The 21,459-nt window shown below is 35.4% G+C and overlaps 1 protein-coding gene across 1 annotated transcript in view; it reads right to left on the reverse strand.

Annotated features, from left to right (window-relative positions):
• LOC145287888 (aprataxin-like) overlaps window positions 1–18,944 on the reverse strand; it is a 35,382-nt gene extending 16,438 nt beyond the window's left edge. The window contains exons 1-4 of the mRNA XM_080135804.1: window positions 18,614–18,944; window positions 16,044–16,162; window positions 11,396–11,449; window positions 4,543–4,646 (exon numbers count right to left, since the gene is read on the reverse strand). Of these exons, the coding sequence (XP_079991930.1) occupies window positions 4,543–4,646; window positions 11,396–11,449; window positions 16,044–16,162; window positions 18,614–18,784 (448 nt within the window). The 5' untranslated portion in view covers window positions 18,785–18,944. The remainder of the gene's footprint in view (window positions 1–4,542; window positions 4,647–11,395; window positions 11,450–16,043; window positions 16,163–18,613) is intronic.
• Window positions 18,945–21,459: the final 2,515 nt, after the last annotated feature.

The following is a 21,459-nucleotide window of genomic DNA, read 5'->3' on the forward strand; positions in this document are numbered from 1 at the left end:
GTCCGATTTGAAAATTTTGAAGGTGCTTGTGCAGTACAGGTTCGATTTGAAAAATTTTAAGGTGCTTGTGCAGTATAGGTCCGATTTGCAAAATTTTGAAGGTGCTTGTGCAGTATAGGTCCGATTTTTAAAAAATTGGGAAGGTGCTTGTGCAGTAGAGGTCGGATTTGCAAAATTTTGAAGGTCCTTGTGCAGTATAAGTTCGATTTAACAAAATTTTGAAGGATCTTGTGCAGTATAGGTCCGATTTGACAATTTTGAAGGTTATTGGGCAGTGTAGGTCCTATTTGATAATTTTGAAGGTGCATGTGCAGTATAGTTCCGATTTGAAAAATTTTAAGGGACTTGTGCAGTATAGGTCAGATTTTAAAAATTTTGAAGGTGCTTGTGCTGTATAGGTCCCATTTGAAAAATTTTAACGTTCTCGTGCAGTAGAGGTCCGATTTGAAAAATTTGAAAGTGCTTGTGCATTAAAGGTCTGATTTGAAAATTTTAAAAGTGCTTGTGCGGTATAAGTCGGATTTGCAAAATTTTGATGGTTCTTTTGCAGTATAGGTCAGATTTGATACTTTTGAAGGTGCTTGTGCAGTATAGGTCCGATTTGACACTTTTGAAGGTCATTGTGCAGTATAGGTCCGATTTGACAATTTTGAAGGTGCTTGTGCAGTATAGGTCCGATTTGAAAAAATTTAATGTGCTTGTGCAGTATAGGTCAGATTTGACAATTTTAAAGGTGCTTGTGCAGTATAGGTCCGATTTGCAAAATTTTGAAGGCTCTTGTGCAGTATAGGTCTGATTTGACACTTTTGTAGGTTATTGCGCAGTATAGGTATTATTTGATAATTTTGAAGGTGCATGTGCAGTATAGTTCCGATTTGAAAAATTTTAAGGGACTTGTGCAGTATAAGTCAGATTTGAAAAATTTTGCAAGTGCTTGTGCAGTATAGGTCCCATTTGAAAAATTTTAACGTGCTCTTGCAGTATAGGTCCGATTTGAAAAATTTGAAAGTGCCTGTGCAGTATAGGTATGATTTGAAAGACTTGAAAGAGCTTGTGCGGTATATGTCGGATTTGCAAAATTTTGAGGGTGCTTGTGCAGTATAGGTCAGATTTGACACTTTTTAAGGTCCTTGTGCAGTACAGGTCCGATTTGACAATTTTGAAGGTGCTTGTGCAGTATAGGGCCGATTTGAAAAATTTTAAGGTACTTGTGCAGTATAGGTCCGATTTGAAAAATTTTGAATGTGCTTGTGCAGTATAGGTCCGATTTTAAAAATTGGGAAGGTGCTTGTGCAGTATAGGTCGGATTTGCAAAATTTTGAAAGCGCTTGTGCCGTATAGGTCGGATTTGCAAAATTTTGAAGGTGCTTGTGCAGTATAGGTCCTATTATTATTTTTGAAATTTTGAAAGCGCTTGTGCCGTATAGGTCGGATTTGCAAAATTTTGAAGGTGCTTGTGCAGTATAGGTCTGATTTGAAAAATTTTGAAGGTGCTTCTGTTTATAGGTCCGATTCGACAATTTTGAAGAAGCTTGTGCAGTATAGGTCCGATTCGACAATTTTGAAGATGCTTGTGCAGTATAGGTCCGATTTGACGATTTTGAAGGTCTTGTACAGTATGGGTCGGACTTGACAATTTTGAAGGTGCTTTTGCACTACAGGTCCAATTTGACAATTTTGAAGATGGGTTACTACTTGGGAATACCAAATGCTTCATGTAGATAACCAAAGTTAAGCAACATTGTCTTTGTTATTATCAAATGGGTGACTACTTGGGAATATAAAATGCTTTATGTAGATAACCAAAGTAAAGCAACATTGTCTTGGTCATTATCAGATGAGTGACTACTTGGGAATACCAAATGGTTTGTATAGATCTCTAAAGTTAAGGAACATTGTCTTGGTCATTAACTAATGGGTGACTACTTGGAAATACAAAACGCTTTATGTAGATAACCAAAGTAAAGCAACATTGTCTTGGTCATTATCAGGTGGGTGACTATTTGGAAATACCAAATGCTTTATGTAATTCATCAAAGTTCAGCAACATTGTTATTATCGGATGGGTGACTACTTGGGAATACCAAATGCTTTTTGTAGATCACCAAAGTTAAGCAACATTGTCTTGGTCATTTCAGATGGGTGACTACTTGGGAATAAAGAATAACTGTGTATCACTAAAGTTAAGCAACATAGAGTCTGGTCATTATCATATGAGTGACTACTTGGGAATACCAAATGCTTTATGCAGATCACCAAAGTTAAGCAAAATGTAGACTGGTCATTATCAGATAGGTATTGTGTTGATTCGGCTTTTTTGTATAAAAGCGAAACCGATGTGAAACTAAGATGTGATTCTTGGCCTACAGGTCAGAAGCATCCACAAAGCGATGGACGTTTGGTCAATGTCGGTTTTCACCGTCATATCAGACAATTGCTTTCATTTGGACTCCCCAACACGTTGGGAAAACAATAAAACCAGACAAAGTTGGGTAAAAAAACAAACCCAGAAGAACTATCCCGCAGTAAAATTTAGTGAAGAATTAAATTCCGCACGCACCTGTCACTTGTGCGGCTATGAACGTTTCATTCACTGTGGCATGATATTTGACCTCATTAAACACGCACTTGTCACATCACTTTTTAAGGATTTTATTTCACACATTCTCACTTCTCTGCCATCAGAGTGTGGCAGTAAGTCCTCAGCCTATTAACCTCAAGGGTTCGGGTTCGAGCCTACCTACCTACCAAAACTTTTTTTTTATCCCTCCAAACACCCGGGCAATGCCAGGTACCCCCGCTCGTGAGGATTACTATGTCTTAGAACTCTTTATATACTCCCTAGATCATAATATGTATGATTTACGAACGCACATCACGTCTAGATTTATTTACGTCGACTTTTATAAAATTGTTGCTATTTCAGGTTCTCACATGTTTGTTGGCTTTTTCGTATAAAAGCGAAACAGATCTGAAGCGAAGGTGTGGTTCCCGGCACAAAGGTTTCGTATACGGTATGGTTCCCTCGTGCGAGAATGTCCAGAAAGCAATCAGCTTTTGATCAATGTGGGGGAAACCCCTTATATCAGACAATTGCTATTCAATTTGGACAATCCCCTTTATATGAAGAGCTGGTTTTCCCCCCAACATCTTGAGGAAACAAAACCAGCCAAAGTTCGGTAAACAAACCCCCCCAAAAAAACTGCCTCGCAGTAAAAGTTAACTGCCATATTTCTTTTTGACCTCATTAAATACGCGCACCTGTCAATTCAGTTTTTTAATCCTTAAATAAATTCAGACGTCTTTTTGTTACTCTCCCTTGCTGGCCTAGCGGTTAACGTGTCAAGTTTTTTTTACACTTTATTTTTCACCTTCGCCTCAAGGCATCTGGTTCGATCTTACCTACCTACCAAAACTTTTTTTTTTCATCTACCCCCACCTCCTCAACACACGCACCTACAAACACCCAGGCAATGCCGGGTACCTTTGCTAGTTATATATAAAAATAATTTTATAAAATCAACAGTAGGTTCTCTACAGTGCAATGTAGACTACAATGTATTGTGAACTAAGTCATTGCGAGGAGAAGGCATGTGAAACTTCCTCCTTGCACTGCGATGGGTCCCCAACTAGAGCAAGCAATCAATCAATTGGATTGAAAAATGAGCAATTTCACTGATTTTGATGACAATAAAAATATGGAAGTGTGAAACATTTGTTGATCATGATGCAATCCCGGGCAATGTCAGGTCTCCCTGCTAGTATATAATCTATTTTCTATTATGATTACCTTGGTATTTGGTGAAACTGGTGTAGATGTGGTAAATACATGTATATCTTGTAATGTATAAACCTGAAATCCTTATAAAAAAGCAGGCGAGCCTGATGCTGGGTTCAGTAACTGGATCACGTGAGGAAAAAGGTGGTGGTGGTGGTGGTGATGGGGGGGCGTTACAATAAGCATTTTAAAACACTTGTGCTTATTTTAAAAGTGACAGCATTAATTGTAGGCTTTAAGGTTTTTAGATTGCACTACAGTAAACATTATCCATGGTTAAGTGGCAAGATAGAGTTATGCTTGTGTAACCGATGTAACTAATGGCTTTTGAATTGTTGTCGTTGTACTCTCCCATAAGACATTTTACCTCCATACCAGGCTGCTTCTACAAAAACCTTTCCACTGTCAGACCCATTCCACTTAATATACCACACATTTTCTGATGATGCGGGAGAATTGCGAAAATGTTTGAAAAATAAATACATATGGGACTTTTATTTACATTTTTGATTTCCACACAAAAATGATAAGAAAAATGGAAAAATAAAAACGTATAATAAACAGAAGCTTCCTGTCTTCTTAAATAATGTTTGTTTAAATGAAAAAATGCTGATATATAAATATATATATATAAATGCTGATAAATAAATGTGTGTGTGTGTGTGTGTGTGTGTGTGTGTGTGCGTGTATGAATGTTCCATTTTGTTCCAATTTATGTTTAAAAAAAAAAAAAAAAAAAAAAAGAAGCATTTACAAATACTTACCCGTTGAATCAATAAAGTATTCTGTTACAAAAGAGTTCCAATGTTTCTTGGTTTTCAAACATGGACTGTTAAAATCCTGGCTAATCACATGAAGATGTAACTGTCTTTAACAAGAATAGAAATAAAGTTAAAGAAAGACAAAAGTCTAAATTTTGCATATTTATTAATAATGAAAAATCATTCACAATCTATATATCTATAAAAATGAAAATATCTGTGTGTGTGTGTGTGTACATTTCCCTACCAATAAACTCTGTCAATTTTCAGTCTAGAAACTCAAGATTTGACATAAGGAGTATTGAGATTTGGAAAAATCTTTTTAATCGGTTTTCAGCCAAAAATTTGGTTGTGAAGAGGTCAAAGTTAAACGATTTTAGCTTTGAAAACTCTACCAAACTCCTCTGCCAATTTTGGGTCTAAACACTTAAAATTTTAAATGTAGGTTACTTGGACATGAATCAAACTTTTTCATTTGATTTGAGCCCAAAACAATAAATGTTAAAGGGTCAAAATTGGGGTCAAAGTTTTTAAAAAATTGATCTCTGCGGTCTCTACCATATTACTCAGCCAATTTCTGGTCTAAACATTTGAAATTTTACATAAAGGGTATTCAGAGATAGGGCAAGCTTTTTAATCAGTTTGGGTCCAAAATTTGAGCTGCCAAGGGGTCAAAGTACAAAAGATTTGACCTTTGCGTTGTCTAGCAAACTACTTAACCAATGTTAGGTCTAAACATTTAAATTTATACATAACGGGTATTCAGACATGTGGCAAGCATTTTAATCAGTTTTGGGGCGAAAATTTGGCTGCCAAAAGGTCAAAGTTGAAAGAATTGACCTTTGCAGATTCTACCAAATTCCTCCGTCAATTTTGGGTCTAAAGACTTGAAAATTTAGATGTAGGTAACTTGGACATGGGTAAAACTTTGTATTTTGATTTGAGACCAAAATAATAAATGTTAAGGGGTCAAAATTGAGATTAAAGTTTAAAAAATTTTACCCTTGTGGTCTCTACGAAATTACTCAGACAAATTTTGGTCTAAACATTTGAAATCTTACATAAAGTGTAAGTTATGAACAGTAGATAGGGCCCGAGCAAAGCCGGGCTGAACTGCTAGTCATAAATAAATGAAAAGTTTGGAGTCCTTTTTATTATATAGATATAGATATGTACGAACAAGCAGAAATTTAAATGTAATGTGAACAAACGTCTTGCTGCCTGACAGCTTAGCAGAGACATTGATTTGCAAAAGAAAATAAGTGGTAGAAAATTACCCACACATGGAATATTGTTGGTGCATCTGCCAATAGTCTCTCGCACTTAGGCAGGGTCCAAAAAGCAAAGTTCCCAACATAATAGGTCCTGCACTATCAACCAAACTCCATCCTCTGACCCATTGCTGAAATGTTGCATTCCTATGCCAGTTTTACACAAGTATTTTAATGGAATGTGTTCAAATGAATTCAAGGCACTTGTACGCACCTTGATGTAAATACCCAAATACCCCCTGAATAACCTGACAAGCAGGAAAATCCCATACTTACACTGAAAAGGTCCCTAGATGTCAGAAAACTGTCTACACTAATAGCTTCTTCCCCCAAACTGCTAGACTTTGGAATTCCCGGGTTTCTGCTTCCATGATTGTACTGATATGCAGAAGTTTATGCGTAATGTGAACAGACATCTTGATGCTCAAATCCCTACATAGTATCACTATAGATTTGATCCCAAATACTAGCCCTTCATGAAGGCTAAAATGAGATGCACTGAGTGTCAGTTGAATGAAAAAGCATTATTTTTATTTAAAAATTTTTTATTTTTCGCATTTTCACCCCAAGCAAGGCAGTGCCACTTTGATGTAGGGGGCTACTATCTGGGACATAATTTGTAGGGGTACCATGTAGGGAGTTGAGCAGCAAGATGTTTGTTTACTTTACACTTGAACTTCTGCATGTCAGTACAGTCAGGGAAACAGGAGTCCGGAAGGGAATTATAAAGTCTAACAGTCCTAGAGAAGAAACTATTAGAGTATAAGGCTTTCTTACATCTAGGGATTTCTACTGTGTAGGGGTGGGATTCTCCTGCTCGTTGAGTTTGTCACGAATATTTATGTCAAGGGGGCAGATTATGAGAAGATTCAAAATAATGGATGGAATGAATAAGAATAATTACTTATGAGGACAGTTTATGAAAATAAAAATTTGAAAAAAAAAAGACTATATAAACATTTTTAAAATGTATAAGCACAATATTTGGTTCTTGCCCAAAATTACTCCTATATTAAGAAAACAAAAATAAAGAAAAATCTGTTTGTGACAAAATACAAACTTTATGCCATAAAAATCATGTAAATTGATCAAGTAGTTTTATTTTTAAATAAGAAAATCATATTTTATGAGTATCTGAGGAGTGACTGTCTTGGGGGAAAAAAATGTCGAAAAACAAAGGTAGATAACTCAGCAATAATACTTAATAGATTTATGTCGTAATGCCTACAAATTCCCATTAATCATTTAAAAATGATTTTCTTTGTAAACACATAAAATTACTTGATCAATTTACACAATTTTTGAAATTATATTTTTATTTCATTACGGTTATGTACATCATACAGATTTCTCTTCATTTTTGTTTTAGAACATATGACAAGAACTAAATATTTTCTAGGAAAAATTAGTTTCATAAAGTAAGATATCTGAAATTTTCTCAGCAGACAAGCTTATAATCTTATATTTTTATAGATCAATAGGCAATTGTTATGCAAGTCATTAATCATCCTCATAACTCAAAATTTTTATTTTATTTATCATTTTCAATCCTCTCATAATATTCATGACCATTCAAATATCAATCTATTCTTATCCTCAAGTGGATTTTAGCCTCGATAGCTGATGCTTCATTCAGATATCAGTGATTCAGAACAGTGAAGTAAATGCGACTACTGTCGATGAATGCAAGGGGGATAACTCGTACAGCATTGTCACGATTTATTGACCTTTGAATTCTTAGATGCCGACGAAGTTATTTTTAACCTCCTATGCATTGACGATTTCAATTAGAAAAAAGGGATGTTATGTTCTTCTATTTTATAACCGCCTGGAAAGTTTTAAGATTAGAGCATGAATATAAGCCAATTATTCATCAGAGAAGTTTAACAAATGAAAAGGGGTTCATTTAACTCAGGGAATTTTAGGTTCTTGTATCTGAAACAAAAACAAAGAAAAATCTGTATGATGTATGATGATGCAGTGATGCACCCATGACAAAACGAAAATATCAAATTTAAAAACTTTCATGTAAATTTATCAAATAGTTTTATTTCTATAAAGATAATCACTTTTAAGCGATTAATAGGAATTCATAGGCATTACATTATAAAGTTTGCATTTTTGAAAATAATTCTTGAGTTATATTCTTTGTTTTTTCATTTTTGGGGAGGCAAAACGGTCACTTTTTTTTTTTTTTTTACACAGTGATCACCACTTATCAAGGCCCGGAAGCCACTCAGGGATAAGGGTTATTGCAAGTACATTACGTTAGTGTGGAGATTTGATGAAGTGTTTACTTAAGGAGGCGGTTCATTGGGAATTTGTTAACATTGGACTTGAAGACATCCGCATTGTAGTCCGGTGGGAAGCAGGCAGACGGAACAGAGTTCCACAGGCGTGCAGTTCTAAGAAAGAAGCTTTGTTCATGGAATCCGCGTTTTGATTTAGGCACAGATAAAGAGTGGGGGAAATTTTTCACAGTGGATTCAGCTAGACGGGTGTTTTTCGTGAAAGATTGGCGAGGGGGGACCAGAGATTGGAGTTCAGATGAGCATCTGCCATGAAAATAACGATAAAACAAGGATAGGCTCGCACTGTCTCTTCTGTGGGAGAGAGGTTGCAGGGTAGAGAAAAGGGCATCCCCCACTAAGCCACGAAGTCTATTTTGTACTCTGTCAAGGCAGGATAGGCTGTTTTTAGCAGCTCCTGCCCAGATATGGCAACAGTATTCCATTCTTGGACGTACTTGGCTTTTATATAGATAGAGAATTGCATCAGTAGTGAGATATCTTCTGGAGCGGTAGAAGGATCCCACCATCTTTCCAGCGACCTTGGCAACAGACTTGATGTACGTGTTCCATTTCAGATCAGGAGTAAAGGTCAAACCCAGAAGCTTGTCTAAACACGGGGCCTCACCCAGATGAGAGCCATCCATCACAATTGATGCCAGATGGGGATCAGAGCGTTGATGATGTAAGGATAAGAGTTTGGTTTTGGATGCATTAAAGGTAACCAGCCACATCTTCCCCACTGAACCACGTGCTCGAGATCAGAAGAGAGAGAATCAGACAGAACTTTGTCATTTACAGCCTTTGATGTGTTGCCATAGATGGTCGTGTCATCAGCATAGATGTCAACGAATGATTTAAGTATGTGTTTAGGGAGGTCACTTTGCTGATACTTAGAAAATTTGATTTTATCTAAAAATAAAATTTAATTGGAATTCATTTTGGAGATGAGCATTATATATATTAATTTATTTTTATTTCGGACTATTATTCTCATCTTTATTAGTTGTTGTTTTAATGTTCATTGGTTGTTGTTTTTCACAACGTTTCAGTCAACTATTCCTCTGGCCTTCGTCAGGTGGTAACTGCGACGGATAGGAACTAATAAAGATGAGAATAATAGTCCGAAATAAAAATAAATTAATATATATAATGCTCATCTCAAAAATGAATTCCAATTAAGGAATAATATATATACTAATCGGTATGGACCCGACTATGGAAGATCAGATAATAAATAAACGTGGATTTATAAGATCAAAGAATCCAACCTTGATCGCACCTTCGGGGCCTGTGGCGCAGTTGATAGAGACGTTGAATCTCTACAGATGGACATTGTCTGAAGATAGCGGTTTCAATCCTACCCAAAGTCGGCCAGAGGTTTACTTGGCCAAAACGTGGTGAGACGACAACAACTACGGATAGCAATGATTGCTGAGAATGCAGTTAGGAGATTCAAAGTTCCTATCCGTCGCGGTTACCACCTGATGAAGACCAGAGGAATAGTTGGCCGAAACGTTGTGAAAAACAACAACCAATAAATATTAAAACAACAACTAATAAAGATGAGAATAATAGTCCGAAATAAAAAATAAATTAATCACTGAATCTGTCTACAAAATTCTTTCTTAATCCCTATGTCTTGTGCAACCGACTGTTTCAATTGCGGACCTGATCAAATTGCCGATTGAAAATGTTTTGTCACGGGTAGCATCTTAAATTAATTACTTTTGTACTTCAATAGCAAAAATAGTGATTTCATCTTTTGAGACTGAAAATTGGGAAGCTTTGCATGAAAAGATGATGCTTCACAAAAATTACAACTGACAAGAAAAAATGGTTTGACTAGAAAAGCAGACGATATCATTCTAAAGATAAACCTTGATGATATGAATGGTTTCGTTTAGTTTGATGCCATGAAAATAGCATATCTTTTTTTGTTTTTACTTGGAAGTCACCACTTATCAAGGCCCGAAGGCCACTCGAGGATAAGAGTTACTGAATGTAACTTGGTAGTATAGTAATTGCTAATGGTGTAAATTAGGTAGAATTTGATTATTAATGGGGACGGCTCAACAAGAACTTGTTTACATTGGATTTGAAGGCTACCATGTTTTTTCAGCTGTGCAGGCCAGTGAAACAGTGTTCCATAAGCGGGCAGTTCTGGGAAAGAAGCTTTGTTCATGGAATCTGCTTTTAGATTTAGGCACAGATAGAGAGTGGGGGAAATCGTAGCTAGTTGAGTGTTTTTTGTGAAAGTTTGGCAAGGGCAGACCATAGATTGGAGTTGAGTCAAGCACTTGCCATGAAAATAACGATAAAGCGGAGGCAGGCTTGCAAGTCTCTTCTGTAAAAGAGAGGTTGCAAGGAAGAGAAAAGTGCATTACGTACAAAGTTTCAGAGCTGCTTTTGAACTCTATCAAGGCTGGATAGGGCAACAGAACAAGAAGATATATTTACAAAGAATATGTATTTACAAAAATTATAGAAATAATGGGTATCCAGAGACTGTTTATAACTTGATCATAGCTACTCACTGTTATCATTATCCACAGTGTCGGAAATAGTCCATCTAGTGACGTGATAGGATTGATTATCATATTCAACATATTAAAAATAAATTCTGTACCTAACCACGTTCAATTTAAATGTTTATAACTGTTGCCTTAAAGGACCGGAAAGAAATAAGACAACAAGGAAGTAGAGTTAACAAGATTATGTATTCACAAAAAATACAGAAGTAATCGATTTGTCAGAGAATGATTCTGGATTGTTCATAGAGACTCTTTCTGTTACCATTATTATTATCTATTATTATACTATTCGTAGTGCCGGGAAGAGTCTATCTAGTGATACAATAGGGTAGATCACCATAACAGTTTTCTAAAAAGGGGAGGGTGTTACGTAAAAAAATTACTATTTTTGATTGCTCAACACCTCCTACTTAAATCTAAATGGACTTTACTAATAATTATTTGAGGAAAAGCTAAAAAGAAACAAGACAACAAGGATGCAGAATTAAGAAGATTATGTATTTACAGAAAGTATAGAAGTGATGGGTTGTCAGAGACTGCATCTAGATTAGTCATAGCCACCCTTTCTGTTACCACTATTATTACTATTCATAGTGTCAAGGAGAGTCCATCTAATGATACAATAGGGTGTAAGTTATTTAATGCTGAACCACAATAATTTTTGTAGATGAATAAATTTTAACAATTATTTTACCTGTAGCTGATAGGATTTTTAAAACGAATATCTTACATAAAAAAAGGTAGAAAATCTACAAACACTTACCCCATACTTGGAATCGCATGATAGCCGTACCTAAATTGCAAATTACTGTCAGATCTGAAGAAAGAAAATTTAGAAATTAGTTTCATATATATGTTGAGTTCTGTTTAATAAAGCTCATTTACCAAAAAGATATGATTGAATGAATTGATCAAAATAACTTGGTCCAGTTTAATGATGTAATTTGTGCTTTTATTTCTACTAGCATGCTGCCTTGCTTATCCACATTTCAATATATATATACAGTCTTGGTCAAAATTAAGCGTTTATGCATATCATCGAATTTTTAACCAAACAAATGGTTGAAACCATTGCCAAAAGGGAAAATATGATGGAAAACAATGAAATCTGCTTCGTTCGAAACCTTAACCCTGATCTAATAATTATTTTTTAAAAAACAAACATTTTCACCTGGTCAAAATGATAAGACCACTGATAATTTATCAAACAAAAGGCAATTATAAATTACTAAAAAGGGTCTCAGTATTTAGTATAGCCTCCATTATTATGAATTACTTCAAAAATTCTCTTTGGCATGCTTGCGACTAAGTTTTTTATCAGTTGCGAAGGAATTTTATCCCATGTACTGAAAACGGAATCAGAAAGTTCCTTTATCGAATCATACTGGGTTCCATCCTTGAACACTTCTTTTGCCATCCATTCCCAAAGATTTTCAATGGAATTGCGGTCCGGAGAACATGGTGGATGATCTAACAATTCTATATTATTTGAAAAAAAGTATTCTTGTATCGCAGTGTTGTCTTGCTGGAAAATCCAATTTCTTCGACACAGACGTGGACCTTCAGTCCTGATAGAAGCATTTTCAAGCATTGAAATGTACTTCAATGATGTTTGCCGGCCTTTCACTACTTGCAACTTTAGGGTCCCAGCTGACGAGAAAGCACCACAGATCATCAAAGACCCTCCTCCACTATGCCAAGTTGAAAAAGTCTCTTTGGGCAAATTTTTATCATGCCAATAGTGTTGAAAACCATCTGGACCATCTAGATTAAACTTTTTCTTATCGGAGAAAATTACATTTTCCCACTTCTCTTCATCCCAAGTCTGGTATTTGGCGGCATATTTAAGTCGGTTAGTTTTCTGCTGTTCAAGAAGACGTGGTTTCTACAGTCGCTTTAAATGATTGAAACCCTTCATTTTCAGATGCCTTCTGATGGTTTTAGGACTACATTCTGCTGCTGTTTGGTTTTTCAATCGACTTGAGCTCATACTGGAGTTTTTTTTTAACTTCTTCTAATACGGCGATCCAGTGATGGGTTTTTTTTTTTTGGTCGACCTGGACTCTTTTTGTGCCCATATTGATCTGGATTTCTTAAAAAATTTGTGATGACCGTTTTGCTACGATTCACTTCGTTTGCAATGGAACTATGGGAGAGTCCACCCCTATTAAGCTCAAAGATCCTTCCTCTCTCAAACTCTGATAATGGTTTCCCTTTTGCCATTTATAATTTAGTAAGATATTTTTTATCCACTAACAAGTTGCTTTTAGTAACATAGAAAGCTTTTCGTATTCATTTTTTCAAAACTAGCCGATTTTATTAAAGTGGTCTTATCATTTTGACCAGGTGAAAACTTTTGTTTTTTAAAAAATAATTATTAGATCAGGGTTAAGGTTTCGAATGAAGCAGATTTCATTTTTTTCCATCATATTTTCCCTTTTGGCAATGGTTTCAACCATTTGTTTGGTTAAAAATTCGATAATATGTGTAAACGCTTAGTTTCTTAAGTGGTCTTATGATTTTGATCAGGACTGTATATATATAATATTTGATTACAAACATAGCATTCCCAGGCTGCTATTATCACTAATAAAAATAAGAAATTTATATATATATGGGAAGAGCACTGTCATTGCTTAATTGGCTTTAATGCGAGGCTTGCTGTTTGTTTGTTTGCAAATAAACAAGCAGCTTGAGTACTGTAAAAGTAGTAGGCGAGTGTCTATTTAAACGGACATTTGATGAGGTCGTTTGCGAGCACTGATCCTATGGGCCGGAGACTAGAGCTGCCAACTATCAACTTGATGGTTGTAGGTTAGGGAAAATGCTGATCTAGCCACACTGATGAGCTGTGATACAGTGAAACAGTACTGTATGTGGATGACTGTATATATATATATATATATATATATATATATATATATATATATATATATATGTGTGTGTGTGTGTGCATGTTTGTATGTGTGTATAGAGGGAAAGTATATATTTTTAATTCCAGGTTAATATTTTTCAGAGATGAAACAATCAATGAATTTATTATACAAGAGTGCTCAATACCGAAGAAGGGCAAAGATATACTTTTTATTTGTTTTAAATAAGCATTTATATGTCACTACACATTCATGATCATGTTTCCGTCAGCCAGTTACAAGTCCCTAGAGTCCTCTTCAGGCAATATTGCCTATACAAAAGTAGAACTACATACAGACTCTACCTTTGTATAAGTAGCATCACCTGAAGGGTTCTCTCAATTTTTATCAAATATTTTTTAGCCATTTTTATTAAAAAAAAAGATAAATATTTTCTCTTTAAGCAATATGTTCAACACATATGATGATTTGATGTAAAAAGTATCGACAATTATTCCATGTTGTTTCATATGAAATAACTTGAGCACTACAGAAAAATAAAAAAAAGCATGTCTAAGTGCAAGATTTAAATCCACAATGGCATAAAATATTGGAACTGAAGGAAACCATTCGAGATAGAGATAATTTGTTGTTGTTTTTTATTAGAGATAGTAGCAGTTTGGGAATGATGACTTTATAGTTAAATTCACTTCCTAAGTGGTGAGAGTTTCCTTCCTTGCATGCACATGACTGCATTACGTTGCTCTTTTGATGGAATGTATTTTTTAATGCTAATTCCCTGAGGCACATCTACCAGTTAATGCTGACAAACTGCTTAAGCGTTTTTTATAGGCCAGAGTGTGTTTATCTGATTATGCTAGTTCCTCCAAACCACACCTTATGTCTAACCTCTTGATAAAAAGGTAAATAATATGTAAACTAGTCTGGCAGTAGTGGGATTATCAGGTTCCATCTTGTGATTCTGTTCAGATTAAGAGTTGCCAGACCATCAGTTGCAAAAAAAAAAAAAAATCGGTGTTGCACCTGTACTATATTTGCCTCATCTTATGGTTTAAATCTCATTAAAATCAAATTCCAAGAAACATTTAAATGAAGAGTTCATGCGCCCTCCCTCCAAAGACACTTTTGACTAACTATCTGATTTTAGATAGATTTCTATAGCTTGCATGGGTTTGCCTTTTTCTAGCTGCTCAATTAACAGCCATTTTTGTTTGAAGAAAACATTTTTATGGCTGGACGCCCTTCCTAACACTACCCCCCCCCCAAAAAAAAAAGAGATGGGTATTTTGTCAAGACACATCTCACAATAGTTGTTCAATAATAGGGGCATTATGCTTGTCCGTTGTCAAGAATATGATCATCTGGCCAACAATGATGTTCACTGACCCGCTACCACACTTTCGTCGGATGCTACAGGAACTACTGCTATTCATAGGAATAGCAGGATTGTTTATTGAAGTTTTCTCCTCTAGATGCGTCATTTTCTGTCTATGTCCATGCATATTAGCGGAGTTATCCCTCTTTGCCATGCATAGAAAGGCTATTGCAAACTGCAACTGCAAAATGGGCTATTTACACAATCACATAGTGTTGAGTGTATGGAGACGAGTCAAGAACGCTATAGAAAACCATCTATGAAAAGTACTACTGCATTAGTCCCTGAACCCCAAAAAACCTTTAAAAAGTGAGAAATATTTCAAATAAATCAAATGATTATACCATACAATAGTTTTGGTTTCTTATTAACTTTGTCAGGAGGTGACGCTGGTCAAGTGGTTAACAACACGGACTGACAACCTGGGTGTTCCAAGTTCGAATCCAGTTCATTCCACAAAAATCACTTTTTCTTAGGATGCTGGCAACCTTCTCATGACTCCTCCCTTAAGTACCTGATGTTTTTCTAGAAAGAATTCTGACTAGAAAAACATCAGGGAAACCAATGCCAACAATAGATTCTTCCGATTCATATATGATGATGATTAACTCTGTCAAGGAGGTGATGTTTTCGGTTAAGTTTGTTAGTTTATGAGTATATTTATGTACAACTTTGCATTCACATTGACTGACCAATCATAAAACTTGATAAAAATGTCAGTCATGATCTATATTAGAACTGATTTAATTTTCTAATATCAAAATCAAAAGTTAAGATTATATAAAAGATGAATGTCACACTTTTGATGATAACTTTGTTTTGTTCATTATAGAAGCTGACTATTTGGCCCATATTTTAGCAAGTTAAGTCTAGCATCTTATATGCCCTTGACATATTTTGACAAAGTTTCAACTTCCAATTTTTCCAAATTTGACACTAATAACTACCATACGAAATTTCAGCCTGATCAGAAGTTTTTAAGTTACCAATGATTTCCATGGCATAATTTTTCATATACAATATGTAGCGTATAAGGTTTGGATAAAACTCTGCCCATCCTTACACTGTCAAGCGAAAACATGCAGTTTCATGATTGACTCGTGTTCTTCTTTACTGAATAAGAAAGGTAGAAAAATAAAATACGAAAAAAAAAAATTTCATACTTTTCAGCAATTTCTTTTCCTTTTTTCTGCATGTGTTTCAGCAACTCAATGTGATCTTTACCGACACTCTTCAGATTTTGAATCTTTTCTTTTGGCAGAACCAAAAAATGGTATTTGGCCTAAAACAAAATAAAAACAGCAAAACAACAGAGACTTGAGTAGTCAGTGGCAGAAAAAGTTACACCCCCCCTACCGTGTGTGAGATGGGAAAGAGGTTAGTGCAAAAATCAGCTACTAAAAACAACTTGGATCATGTGATAGTGATTAAGTAACAATGTTACATATTGAGGGTTGCAGGTCAGTAGTGATTAAGTTAGGTAGTGTAAATTTTGACAAGGGTCACCTTTAGTGAATGTCAGTATAACCTTAATCTGCAAACAGAATTGTACCCAGAGAGGGGAGACATGAAGTTGAAGTGAGCAACAGAGGTCAAAACACGGTAAACAAAACAAAATTGAACAATGACGAATCACATCATGTTTTATGAAGAAGACTAAGGTTTCCAGTTCAGTTTATCTGTTGGAAGCCATGCAAACATGACACGCAAATGGTGCAGAAACTGATAATCTCAGAGAATGTTACCAATGTTAGTAAGGTTAAAATACAGAATAGGTACAAAACATCCTCCCCATGTTAAGAATGGCTTTCTAAAGCTTTTTTATTATTTCAGCGCAGATCAATAAGTGCACAACTGCACAAGTACCAAAACTACGTAGGTACCATTTGTTTTACTTTAAATTTAATACTTTTTCGTTATTTTAATATAATATGTTTATTGTAGGAACAGGCAAAAATAGGGGGACCTAGTTTTGAAAGCCGATTTATCACAATTTTTTTGTAGGTTTCTGACTACTTTTCGGTTGTATTTGAAAAATTAGAGACTACTGTTAAGGTAAATATTCAGATTATTTACAACAGAACACTGACCATTCGAATTTGTTTTTTTTTTTAGAGGTAATCAGGGTCGCTGAGAATGAATCTGATAATCAAACCCGGAGCAAATTTACCGTTTGCATGGTATTAACCCCTGACCCCATGAACTACTTTCCGCCATTTTACAGCTTCTGTTTACGCCACACGCGCGGCAGCATAAATGACGTTTGTTGAATGTGCCTTCACATAAAGAACTGCCTTTTCACATGGCGTATGAATCTTTCGTGGAACATTTAAACTTATACAAAAAAGAAGAAAAGCACACCAAGAGGGGTGGGAAGTAATGTCGGAAAGACTTTTTTTTTTTGTCTTACGTAGTTTTTAATGGGGGGGGGTACTCAGTGTTTTACCGTTCGCCAAAAACGCAACAAACGAGAGTTTTGTAAACACGATTATAAGGAGGCCCAAAATTTCAGCCAATCGAAACGCTGTTTCAAAATGAAATCATGATAGTAAAAGGAGGTAGGGATGTCAGATTTCTTTCTTTTTTTTTTTTCCAGACGTGCATCCATACATTCCTATTCAGAACGTTTGTAGCAATTTTTACCATTTTTTAATTTAATTATTTTTTATGTTCCTGTTTTTAAATTAATTTTTTTTTAAATTATTGTTCGAGATTATATAAAAATTATGTTATGTCGAAAGTTTCACATTCTTGCGAGCAAGGAAATTATTAAAATCTTGCATATAAAAATTATGCGACATCTGTAATTTAAAATTTTTTTTAAAAAGTAGAAATATTTTTGCTATCATAATATTTTTGTGTGAAAATATTAAATAAACAATGCTTAATTCAATGGTAATATCGGTAGTTCGAGAAATTCATTTTTCTTCGAGTTATATCGAATTCATTCATACAGACTTTAGGGGCTTTTTTCGTAATGTTCCTGTAAAAATTATTGTATTTTTTGTTACAAATTACAAATTTTATATAAAAAAAGCAAAAATAAATTCTTGCGTTTTTTATTTACTATTGAAAACCTTAACTTTATTAAAAGTATTTTTTGTTTAAACAAAATAATACATTTCTACTCAGATTTGAATAAAAATAATTAGTTTATTATATTCCGCGATCATTATTTTATAAATACTGAAAATTTCATTAAAATTGGTTAATTTCCTGATTTTTGGTAAATCTTTGGTACTAGTGCACTTATTGATCCGTGCTGAAATCATAACGTTATTATTTAAAAAGCCATTCTTAATTTGGGGAGGGGAAGGTGTTTTGTACCCATTCTATACTTTAATCTTACAATTGAATAAAAAAAACACATAAAACTTTAATTAAACTTGGAAATACGATGTAAAAAATAGCGCGGATCAATAAGTGCACTAGCACTGAATTTTTAAGTAAAGGAAGGGGTCAAAATGTTTATACATTTTGAGCATCGGCATTCATTTTGCCCGTACTTAGTTTATTGAAATGAAGCAAAACAAACTCGTGGAACTTTTTTCAACGGGATGCCAAAATTGGCTGCCACCGTCTATTTCCTACGAAGTGTCACGAAGCAATACTCAAATGAGTTAATATGTGTCATTGCCGCTCTGCCAAGTTATTATAGAAATTAACATTTTCTGAACGATATTTTTGTGACTACTCTTTTTTATTTATTTATTTATTTATTTATTTTTTTTACCTTTGGGTACTTATCTTTAATAATCACGATCTTATCATCGGCTTCTACCCGTAATTTAGGATCTTCCATCGACGCCAATAATCCCAAACTCCAATGTCCAGAAAAACTGGGTTTATGCTTCTTACAATCAGTATTAAATGATTCATGTTTTCGTTTCAAGCTGGTAGACATGATCGCAAAACGCCGAAGGATTAAAGAAAACGTGGTTAATGTATTTACACTGCAGAAACCGACCAAAAATCACCGGTAGAAATATCTACAACCGGTGTCAAACTCACTGTTTTCCCTTTAAAAAATGTTACTCACTTTTTATTGGGAGATGGGGCTTCCCGGCTTAATTCAATGACAACGGCCCCTGCGCGGTACTTATGTAGGATACGAACTGTGCTATTTTTTGATAGAGTTTTAAAGGTGAATTCAATTTTTACGGTATCTTTTGTTTATTTAATTACTAGCGGAGATATCCGGTGCTGCTCGGATGTAGGTGTGTGGTGTGTGTGTGTGTGTGTGTTTTTTAAATAACAGTAGGAAGTCCGGGTGGATAAAGGTGTTTAAAAAAGTGGTAGTAGCGGGGGAGGGGGGATCAAAACAACAGTAGGCAGATCGGGTGGAGAGAGGAGTGAAAAAAAAAAATGGTAGTAGGAGGAGGGTTACGGCATTTCCCGGGTGTGTGTAGGTAGTGTAGTCAGGAACCCCGGGTGGAGAGAGGTTTTAAAAAAATAAATAATGGGGTAGTAGCGTGGAGAAGGAATCAAAACAACAGAAGGCAGCCAGGGTGAAGAGAGGTGTTGAAAAAGAATGAAATCAACATTTTGATAATTTAAAATTTGTTCACCTAATCTTCTTCTATTATATAAATCTCACCTGTCTGTTTAAATTTATGTATGTATGTATGTATGTATGTATGTATGTATATCTCGCAAAAACTTTCAACAGAGGCGACGAATCCTGACAAGATCGGTATCATTTTGAAGCTCGACGCCTCGGACAACAAATATTGAAAAATTGGCTATCAAACCCGTGATGCGAAGGCGGGAGAGAAAATTAAAGAAAATCTGATGTCTTATCAATGCTTCATGATGCAACCGGAAGTTTGGAACATTGAAATTAAGTAAAGTCAATCCAACTGATACGATCAATTGCAAAAATGGCTTGCAAAAAATCAACCCCCTCCTTGCACAAAACTGGACAGTTTAGGGTGAAGGTGTAACACTGGCTGGCACTTGTCTTTATTAGTGGTAGTTGGAATGTTAAAAGTAATACCAATGTTAACCTTTAAAAGGAAAGAGCCTTATTGGCTTTTTACATGTTGGAGAGAGTACACCTCTTGTTAATAATGTTCGCCGGCAACGTATCTCTTATTGGTTCGGTGGCTAAGAGTGTACTGCCTACTTGCCTGTCATGCTGGCTAGGGCTTGGTTAAGGAGAAAGAGAGAGAGAGAGAGGGAGAGGGAGATGAGGGACTCTGGATAGCAGTTCTAGGTTTGTGTTTGGTTTATAAGCAGGAGAAAGAGAGGGGCTAAAAACTATTATTTTGGGAGAATGGTATTATTTTCGTCCTATTTCTTGGCTTTTAGGGGTGATTCAGGTTAGTCCTACAATATTCTCCTACCAATTCATGAAGTGTTTTTTTTTTTTTTAAGTTTAATAATAAATGTGTTCATTATCTTTTTCCATGTGATTCTCCTACCTGAAGATCTTGTTTTTATTTTAGTTTCTTGCACTTTTTCAGCTCCAAAACAAGATTGCTACTGCTGATATTTTTGTTTTTGGAAAAGCATTAAAAAGGCAATCTTCTAAATTTTCTCATTGGTCGCTTGTGTCACGTGATACTGTCATCAACTACGTCTGCCAGAAATATGTTCATTTTACTTTTGTTGTGAGAAAAGTGTGTGGGCGTATTTGAAATTATGTCGTTGCTGGAAAAACTTATTTTTGTGCAAAATGCGCGGGGAAATTGACATGAATAAACGTTCGTTTATTTGCACGCAAGCGTGTGTGCGTGCATATGTGTGTGTGCGTGTGTGTGTGTGAGTGAGTGAGTGACAGCACAAATACTACCCCCAGATTGAAAAAAAAATATGAAACTGTTTTTCTCTATTTTTTTTTTAAATATGTAACATATTCCTAAAAACGTTTCCGCCAGTGGACTTTCCTGACGGTTTTCATTTTGGTAGTCGCGTCGGTGTTCTGTACAACAGAAGGTTCTGTAAGAGGTTGCTTCAGTGGGGGAATGATTTGAAAATTTTCTATGTATGCCGGTTTAAGTCGGTCCAACACGATAGTGTCTCTTTTCCCGTTTTTTGAAACAGTGAAATATTTATCCTGCCTGTCCGGAACTGGGTATGGACTCGAATAATTTGGACAAGATAGCTTTTTCATTGAATCGTTCCTGACAAATACGTGTTTGGTGGTGTGAATAGGATTGTCTGTCTGTCCTCCTGGTGGGTGTGAAATTTAGACAAAATATTTTGTCTTTCAACTCTGTTACGAACATGGTTGTAGGTGAGATCTCCGTGTGTTGATCAAAATGTTGACCCCGTACAGTCAAAGTGGAACAGAAAACTACCTCCGCCTATGTGCTTTGTTAGTCTTCTTTTACAGAGCTTCATATCATTAATAGTATCAAAGGTATATTGTCTGCCCAGTCTGTGCTGTTCAGACTCATTGCCAGGGAAGTTTTAAGTGCCTGTGAAAGCGTTCAACCAAGCCATTCGAGGATGGGTGATATGCCATAGTCTTGATGTGGTTCATTCCCAGTAATTGATTAAATTCCGCAAAGAGTATCGATTGGAACTGCAAACCTCTGTCTGCCGTAACGACTGTGGGTACTCCGAAAATGGCTA

This window comes from Euprymna scolopes, chromosome 11, assembly GCF_053919585.1.
Source record: "Euprymna scolopes isolate OS-2025 chromosome 11, ASM5391958v1, whole genome shotgun sequence".
NCBI lineage: Eukaryota > Metazoa > Mollusca > Cephalopoda > Sepiida > Sepiolidae > Euprymna > Euprymna scolopes.